We start from the raw sequence: 9,783 nt of genomic DNA on the forward strand, positions 1-9,783 counted from the left end.
TAACCCACAACCATGCTAGAAATATCAAAGGACATAACATCATGCTTAAATTTGACGTGGCCAAAGTTTTTGACAGGGTCAATTGACATTATCTCTCTCGTGTTTTTCTTTTCTTTGGATTCAATGAAAATACTCTCTTTATTTCAGAAATATTTTTCTAACCCCACTTTCTTTGTTTGTTTGAATGGTACTCATTTCGGTTACTAAACTTAGTAGAAGTCTGAGACAAGGGGATTTTCTTTACCCTCTGCTTTTATTCTCAATTGAACCCTTAAGTGGAAGCCTTTATCAGCTTATGATTGATGGTCATGTCACTTGTTATGTTGTCCCTCATAGTTGTACTCCAATTTCTCATATCCTTTTCGTAGATGATCTTTTGATCTTGTTCTAAGAAATGACCCTCCACTCTCATGAAATACATCTTGAATTATGAGAGCACCTCAGGGCAAAACATCAATCATTCCAAATGTGACTTTTTTTTTTTTTATATGTAATAAGAGATTTTATTCCCAAGAATAGACATAAGCCCAAGTACACAGGAGACGTACACAAAGGAAATAATACCTACTACTTTCTAATACCAAAAGGAAATCTAAAACAAATTTTGGAAATTATCAACTATTACAAAAATTTTTGCCCACAAACTAAAAGTACTAAAGAAAAAATCCTTAAGATCTCCTAATGAATGTTCTTTGTCTTCGAAGCATCTCTCATACCTTTCAAGCCATAGACACCACATGAGACAAGAAGGAATCATCTTCCAAATATCAAAAGCATTCTTGCTACCCTTCAATCTCTTCCACCCTACCAATAAATCCACCACTTCCTTAGGCATTACCCAAAGAAGACCAAACCGATTCAAAACCTCGTTCCACAAGAACATAGCCATGAAAAATGAGATGATTAACAGATTGCCCACCCTTCTTTCACATGACACACCAATCAACAATGTACATACCTCTCCTTCAGGCTCAGTTTGGATTGAGAAACACTCTCAATCCATCTCATCTCATTTCATCTTATCATTACAATTTTCACAAATCTCTACTAAAATACAATAAACAATTCAACTTTTTCAAATTCCAAAACAATAATAACATTAAAAACTAATATTCTAATAATATTTTATTGAATTTTCAACTTTTATTTAAACTCATCTCATCTCAACTCATTATCCAAACATAATCTAAGATTTTCAGCTGTCAACACTTTGCCCAGTGGTACCACCCAACAGAAAAAAACAACCTTCGAAACTTTCACTTTCCATATGTTTTCCAGGGGAATTTACAACTCCTATGACTGGTTAATATGCTGTAAAAAGAGGAAACTGAGAACTTAGAATTTCCTGCAGGAACCCACAACATGATGTCCTCCCTACCTAGCATCAACTTTGAACTGTAAAGTCTTTCCAGAAAAGCCTTAACATCATCCACTTCCTAGTCATTAACATCCCTAAAAAAGTTAACATTCCACTGAATATTATTATCAATGCAAAAGAATGAATATCTCATAGCTGCATTTTGATCCCTTGCAATTCTGAAAAGAGAGGGAAAATCCAATTTAAGTGTAGATTCCCCACACCACAAGTCATGCCAGAAAAGTATCATCTTTCCATCTCCCATATTTGATTAGAAAATTCCCCCCATCCTTTCTGATGAACTTCCACAGAATCACCCATAAGCACCTCTTGTATTTTTTGAGCACCAACCTCCCCACAAACTACTATATTTTACATCAATAATATTTCTCCATAAGGCATTTCTTTCCAAGTGATTTCTCCAAAGCCATTTCCCAAGTAATGCTTTATTAAATAATCTCAAGTTTTTATCCCTAACCCACCACAATCAATCAGTTGACATACATTATTCCAACTAACAAAATGAAACTTTTTTTCTTCTCCTTTACCACCCTATAAAAAATTCTGAAATAAACTCTCAATTCTTCTTTCTATCCTTGCCAGCAATGGAAAAAAATATATAAGAAATAAGTGGGAAGATTAGACAAAGTACTTTTTATTAGAGTTAATCTTTCCCCTTTAGACAAGTTGATCATCTTCCAACCAGCTAACTTCCTTTCAATTTTCTCAATCTCCCCATCCTAAATACTAACAGATTTATAAGAAGCCCACAAAGGAAGCTCGAGGTACATCAAAGGGAGCGAAGAAATTTTGCACCCTATAATATTTGCCAAGTCTGAAATATTCTGAACAGAATCCACGGGAACGACTTTAGATTCGATAAATTAACTCTTAACCCCGATACTGCTTCAAAACATAGAAAAAGTGCTCTTAAAGCACCAAGATTGTCAAAAATGGGCTCACTAAAAATCAATGGATCATCAGCAAACAATAAGTGTGAAACTTAAACTACTCCGGTCCTCATCAATCACCACAAAGCTGGACAGCAAATTACCATCCACCGCATTCTCAATTATTCTACTCAATGCATCCATGATCATAACAAAAAGAAAGGGAGAGTGGGATCACCTTGCCTCAAACCACGCGAGCTACTAAAGAATCCTACCAATTCTCTATTCACCAAAATTGAAAATTCGAAGTCAACACACAATGCTTTATCCACGAACACCATTTATCTCCAAAATCAAATCTCCTCAGCATATAAACAAGGAAATTCCAGTACACATGGTCATAAGCATTTTTCGTGTCCAATTTGATTATAATACTAGCTTTCTCTATTTTAATTATACTCTTCAAACATTCATTAGCAATTAAAACAGTGTCTAAAATATGTCTTCCCCTCACAAAGACATTTTGCAATTTTAAAATAATCCTCTCCATTGTCCTATTCAAACGGTTGGCTAGCATCTTAGAAATGATTTTATACACTCCATTCACCAAACTAATAGATCGAAAATCTCTCATCTCCACAACCCCTACCTTTTTCTAAATAAGTGCAATGAAAGTCGCATTAAAACTCTTCTCAAACCTTAGGTACGAATGAAATTCAGTGAACACCTTCATAATATATTCTCTAACAATGTCCCAACATGCTTGATAAAATGCCAAAGAGAACCCATTCGGACCCGGAGCCTTATCCCTATCCATACCCTTAACCATTAAGTACTTCATCTTCTTCAAACTCTCTCTCTAGCCAATCAGTTTCGACCTGATCTATATAATTGAAACAAAGTCAATCCAGTTTTGGTCTCCAAGAAAAATCTTCTGAAAACAACTGCTCATAAAAATTCACTAAGTGAGCCTTATTATCTTCTTGATCAGCAATAAGTCTATCCCCATCTCGAAGAACCTCAATCACATTATTTCTTCTATGAGAGTTTGCCATTTGATGAAAGCATTTTGTGCACCTATCTCTTTCCTTCAACCACAACACCCTAGGTTTTTGCCTTCAAGAAATTTCTTCCATTAACGCTATATTTTCTGGTTCAGAAGCCACCCCTATTTTTCTTTTCATGTCCTCCCCCTAAATAACCCCTTGCACCTCCTTCTCATCCAAACCTCTCAACTCCTCCATAAGAAGCTTCTTCTTGCTGTCCAAATTCTCAAACTCCTCTTTATTCCATCTCTTTATATCTTTCTTAAGAGATTTCAATTTTCCAGCCAAAACAAAACTAGGATTACCTGAGAAATTATAAGAATTCCACCAACTTCTCACCCTGTCCACAAATCCCTCATCCTTCAACCACATGTTTTCAAATTTAAAATACATTTTCCAACCCTCAATTCCACCACAATCCAACATGATAGGATAATGATCAGAACACAATCTCGACAATAATTTTTTACTCAAACCAGAAAAATGACCCTCCCAAGAAGGCGAAACTAGAAACTTATCCAACTTAGAATATGTCCTACCATTTGTCCAAGTGTAGTGTCTGCCCACCAAAGGTAAATCAATCAGATTTAATTCAAAAATTAAATCTGAAAAAGTAGACATTGCATGTGAAAAATATGATTGCCCCAATCTCTCACTAGGGAAATGAGTGAGATTAAAATATTCACCAAAACACCAAGGTAAATTCCACCAACCACATACACCCGGCATTTCATCCCATAATAAACTCTTTCTACTATCCACATTAGGGTCATACACACTAGGAAACGCCCATTCAAGCCCATCCTCAATACTCTTAAAATGACATGCCACCAAGAATTCGCCCACAAAATGATCCCTCAACTCCTCCACTCTCTTATTCCACATTATAATAATACCACCGAAGCCCCATTTGACACCAACTCAACCCAACCCACACTACTACAATTCCATAAACTCTGAACAATGGCTTGATTCACATATTTCAGCTTTGTTTCTTGAAGGCAAATCACATCCACCCTCCATTTTCTAAGCCAATTTTTCACCCGAAGGCGCTTACGAGGTCATTAAGACCCCTTACATTCCAAACTTGATTTCTTATTGCACAACAAGGTTAACATGACTCAAAGACACATTATTGCTTCTACTATGGTTTCCAGTGAAGGCAAGTTCCCTACCACTTATCTTGGGGCTCCCCTTTTCTATGAGAAAGTTCCTACCTCTCTTATGATTATATCCTTAATCAAGATTAGAAAAAAACATTGCTAGTGGAATGGTTGTCTCATCTCTACCGGTGGCAAGCTTACCTTAGTCAAATCTATGCCCTCCTCCATTCTCATTCATATCTTTTTTGTCCCCAACCCTCAGAGCTAAATTATTGACTATATCCACAAAACTTTTGCTAATATTTTCTGGGGTAATGAAAGTCACACTAATTTTTTCTAGGGCAATAATGAAAGCATTGGATTTCTTGGAACCATATATGCAGCCCTTCCTCTTAACATGGTCTAAGTATAAAAAATCTACATGATGTTGTTGATACTCTTCATTACAAATTGGCTTGGAAATTCCTTAAGCCAAACTCTCCCTAAGCTAACTTCATTTTTTTAAAATACATTAATAATGCCCCCTCCTAGGATCATATTGCTGCCAAAGCCTACCACTCCAGAAAACCAATTACAAATTTCAGCCTATCATTCACACCGAAAAATCACTGGAACGTTTGATAGTTCTATTAGTATCTAGCATGACAATTGAGTAGATAATGGTTCCCTTGCTAAAAAAGGCTTCACTATCTCCAATCATTCTTTACAAATCAAAGATCTTTGCTCTCTCAATAGTTGGAACTTCGAATTACTCTCTAGCCTTGTCACTGAGGTTAGCCAATTCCTTGTCAAAAGCAAAATTCGCCCTAATAGTCGTGTTTGGAAGCATACTAAAGATGACACATTCTCCTCCAAATTTGCTTGGATTTTTTCTTAGGGAGCACTACCCCCTACTTTCCTTTCGCTCCATTCATTTCTTCATTTGGAACATAACCCTCCCTTGAAAATTTTTGCCTTTGTTTGGAAATTATGGTACAAAGGTATTTAGATGACAAGATCCAACATTGAGGGACTCGTGTGGCTTCTAAATGTAGTAATTACACGGATGGTCATGGGGATAGTTATGATCATGTTTTCTCTGATTATAATCTTTCTAAAGAGGTTTGGCATCATTTCTCTACTATTTTTTGTTACACAAATATAGCCTTTCACAATTGGAAACAAAATGCCTTTTAGTGATGATCCTTTTTCATAGTTACGGATCAAGTTCATTTGATTGCTCAATTGCTTTCATCTCTTTTTTTTGGGAGATTTGGTTAGCTAGAAACAAAGCCCGTTTAGAGGACTCTTATACCCATGCATTTACTGTCCTCCATAAAATCAATAGATGGCTAAAAGACAATAATTCCCACCTAGAAGCCTGCTTGGATGTTGAAGTGAGTTGAGTTGAAATGATAAAATATTATTAGAATATTATTTTTTAATATTATTATTATTTTGAAATTTGAAAAAATTGAATTGTTTATTATATTTTATGTTGAAATTTGAAAAAGTTGTAATGATGAGTTGAGATGAATTGAGAATAATTAAGTAACCAAACGAAGCTACTCTAATGTCTTCTTCTAATGCATCCGTCCTTGTTAATCTTCATATTCCCCTATCCACCATACAGACTAAGAAGCCTTTTCATGTTAGATGGTTGCCCCTTCTAGGTGGTCCCTCAAACTCAATTTTGATGGTGCTTCTAAGGTAATTCTCAGCCTGCTGATTATGGAGGCGTTCTTCATTCTTATGTTGTTTTATTTTTTTTCATTTTTATTTTTGCTATCTTGGGTACCTACACTTTTGCAAAATGATCAACTTTAAAAATTGGGCTTACTTTGTGTTATCAACTGAGCATTCGGAACCTTCTGAAAGCAAATTCAGTTCTTGCGATGAATTGGTTTAATAACAATATCCAACCCCCTTGAAAATATGTTGATATTTGGGTTGATATTTTACATTTTAGAAATATTTTTCTTTCTAGTATTAATCATATTTATAGAGAAGAAAATGCTTTAGCATATATAGCCTTGCTACTTTCGGAGCCTGGAAAACCCGATAAGTTTTAGGATTTTGTATTGTAACTTCCTCGCTCTTTTTGTATAAGGTATTCATCCACCACAAATGTGAATTTATTAATCAAATTGGGGTGTCGTCATCCTCTTTAAAAAAAAAAAAACTTTGAAATGAATGATATCCAGTTAGTTTATAAAGGATGGCTTAATCATTTCACCCATAAATAGGCTAAGTTCTATATAATCTAAGCATTGCTCATTCAGAGGGTGCACAGCTCTATATATAAAAGAAATGTGGAAAGGATGCATTGCAAAAGCCCCATAAACCTTCACTTCACATATTGAAATTATAGGATCTAGATCAGTTAACAAGAGAATTGTCTGATATCCTTTCTTTTTTGTCTTTTTGAGCTGTTTGGTATCAAATCAATCACAAAAAGTAAACCTCGCAACTAAAATAGAGCAATAAGAATGTACAAGATAAGAGTTCTCACCAGCACAAACATTGCCTTAAACTTTAGTCTGGAGAATGTAGTTTCTTGTTCGAGCTGAACAAAAGATCGCAACAACTCCGAAGTAGAAGCTAACAAAAAAGCTTAAACAGAACACCCATATAGAAATTGGCCCTTCCACCATTCCATCCTGAAAAGTCTTACCAGGCACCGCTGGAAGGCTTGCTGTGTCACAACTTCCACTGGAGTTCTCCACACATAAGTCTGGGTTTCCAGCAAATGCACCTTGAAACCTCCAATACCCTTGTTTCTTAGGAACAAATCCAGAGAAACAATTATAAGAAAGGTTCAAGAATGTCAGGTCTTGAAGACTGGAAATGTTTCCTGGGAGCTGACCTGATAAAGAATTACGTGACAAATCCAAGGCCTCTAAACTGCGCATCTTCTCTAAACCAGGAACCTGGCCATCAAGAAAATTGTGCGACAGATTCAGGTATTCCAAACCCTCCAATCCAAATAGACCCTCTGGAATCTCTCCATGTAGCAAATTATTCGATAGATCAATTCCAACCGTTGAAGATAGATAGTAATTGAAGCTTGATTCATTGCTATCCGAGACGACCATTGACACTTTGATATTCACACTCGGTGTTGCAACAAATTGCTTTCTAGCCATTCTACCAATATCTCCCTGGTTGAAGTATAAGCTAATGTTGAAATTACTGTCCAGTATGAAGCCAGAAAACTTGTTGCCAGAGAAATCCACCATTTGGATAGCTTCGAATGTGAAGAGCCAACTAGGTAGATTTCCATTGAATCTGTTCTGAGACAGGTTGAGAAACCTTAGGTTGGACCATTTGGTTATTGCATCATTCAACATTCCAGAGAGATTGTTGGAGCTCAAATCTACAAACTCCAGAGACTTACAGCCAGCCAAAGTTAGTGGGATCTCGCCGGAAATCTTGTTATTGCTAATATCTAGTATCTTCAAGCTATCCAATGCATCAAGCTCTGGATGAATTTCACCAGAAAGATTGTTGTTATCAAGTATCAATGCAAGTAGCTGAAAGCATCCAACAATGTTCAAAGGAATGGAACCCGATAACAAGTTGTGCGAGAGATCAATCACTTGGAGATATGTCAAGTTTCCAATCCTTGCAGGAATTTCCCCTGTAAGATGATTGTGTGAAAGAAACAGTGCCTGCAAGCTTTTCAGTTCCATTATCCTCAAGGGAATTTCCCCAAAGAAGTGATTGTGAGATAAGTCAAGAAGGACAAGTCCCGATTTCTCAGTTGTCTCTGCAATCTTGCGTGGTAGAGGACCAGACAAATCATTGTCACTCAAATCCAACACAAGAAGCTTCTCTGAAAACACAAGTCTAGGAGATATCTCATAACTTAAGTGATTGAATGACAGGTTTAGATGTGTCAAAGCTTGAAGTGAAGCAATACAAGTAGGTATTCCTCCCTGAATACCATTGTTAGCTATGTTCAAAATGTTGATAGACTGAGTAGAAGCAGAAAGACAAGGCAAAGTTCCCGAAAACTGATTAGACCCAAGATTAAGAACCACCAAAGATTGGTGAAAATCGCGAAGATCACCCGATAAATAATTGTTACCAAGATCCAAATACTTCAAAGACCTGAGAGACAACAAGCTTTCAGGAATTTCCCCCCTAAAAGAATTGAGACTCAGATGAAGTTTTTCCAAATTTGTTGAGAAATTACCAAGCCACCAAGGAACAGGACCTCCCAAATCTTGGTTACCACTCAAAACAAGTTCTTTCAAATTCGTAAGCCCCATGAGTGTGTCAGGCACAACACCAAAAAACCTATTTTGGCTAAGATCGATAGCTTTGAGACTGGTCAAATTACCCAAACATAATGGGATTGGGCATCTAAAGTAGTTATGGGACAGATTCAGGTATTCAAGAAACGAAAGTGTGCACAAGTTGGGGTGAATCCGGCCTGACAAGTTCACGTTCGTCAGGCTGATTGAAACCACCCGACCGGTCCGGTTATCACAGGAGAGACCGGTCCAGGTGGTGCAGTTAGACCCAACCCAGCTTGACAAGCTCTGGTCTGGGTCTTGGACCAACGATTTGAACAGCAGAAGGGAGGCTTTGTCTTCTGGGTCAACATCAACACACAGACAACAGTCGGAACGCAACAGCATCAACAACAAGAGGAGGAGTGCATGTAGTAATTTAAGGGTTTTCCAGGGGCAAACAATCGAAACCCATTTCATATCCATGACTAAAAAAGTGGTAGAAGGAGAGAGTTCAGTGACAGAATGCGTGATTCAGGAAAAAGAATGGGTTGGATGAAAAAGGAGAAACATAAATCATTATCAACGAAACTGAATACTGCAACAAAGCTGAGTAAACAGAGAGAGATAGAGAGAGAGGTACTTACAGTTACAGCTAGAATAATGGAGCAAGAATGCGACCAATGTGGGTCACTATAGTATACGATACTGAAGAAGAGACATTCTCATTCCTGTGTAGCCATTAGAAATGAGCCTAGTTCCTACTTTCCCGAGCCCTTTGAGTTAATAAAAGTCGGTAAAAGTAAAAGCTCTTTGCTTTCGTTTATTCCTTTCTGCTTTTGCCACTAGCAAACGTCTCCTTTGCCGAGCTATCAAAATTACTTTCCGAATAAATATAAATAAAAATCACTATTAAAAATATCTATTAAAAATATCTATTTTATATATATAATGTGATATCATCTAAATTATATATTTTTTTAAATAAATATTAAAAATAATTAATTAAAAATAATTACACAATAAATATAAAATATATATTACTATAATAATTTCTATTTAGCATTATTCTTACTTCCGACCAGGCGCGTGTCTTTCTCACACTATCTGAGATTTTTTTTCATCTGCTTTGGGTCTCGTAAGTCGTGCTGATAAAAGCATTCTGATTGG

General features: G+C 36.5%; 1 protein-coding gene across 1 annotated transcript; it reads right to left on the minus strand.

Annotated features, from left to right (window-relative positions):
* Nucleotides 1-6,697: 6,697 nt before the first annotated feature.
* LOC108993633 (receptor-like protein CLAVATA2) lies at nucleotides 6,698-9,402 on the minus strand. The gene has a single exon (XM_018968613.2). It carries the CDS (start codon nucleotides 9,097-9,099, stop codon nucleotides 6,904-6,906), a length of 2,196 nt encoding a protein of 731 aa, XP_018824158.2. The 5' UTR covers nucleotides 9,100-9,402; the 3' UTR covers nucleotides 6,698-6,903.
* Between the last annotated feature and the right edge of the window lie 381 nt (nucleotides 9,403-9,783).

This window comes from Juglans regia, chromosome 11, assembly GCF_001411555.2.
Source record: "Juglans regia cultivar Chandler chromosome 11, Walnut 2.0, whole genome shotgun sequence".
Taxonomy (NCBI): domain Eukaryota; kingdom Viridiplantae; phylum Streptophyta; class Magnoliopsida; order Fagales; family Juglandaceae; genus Juglans; species Juglans regia.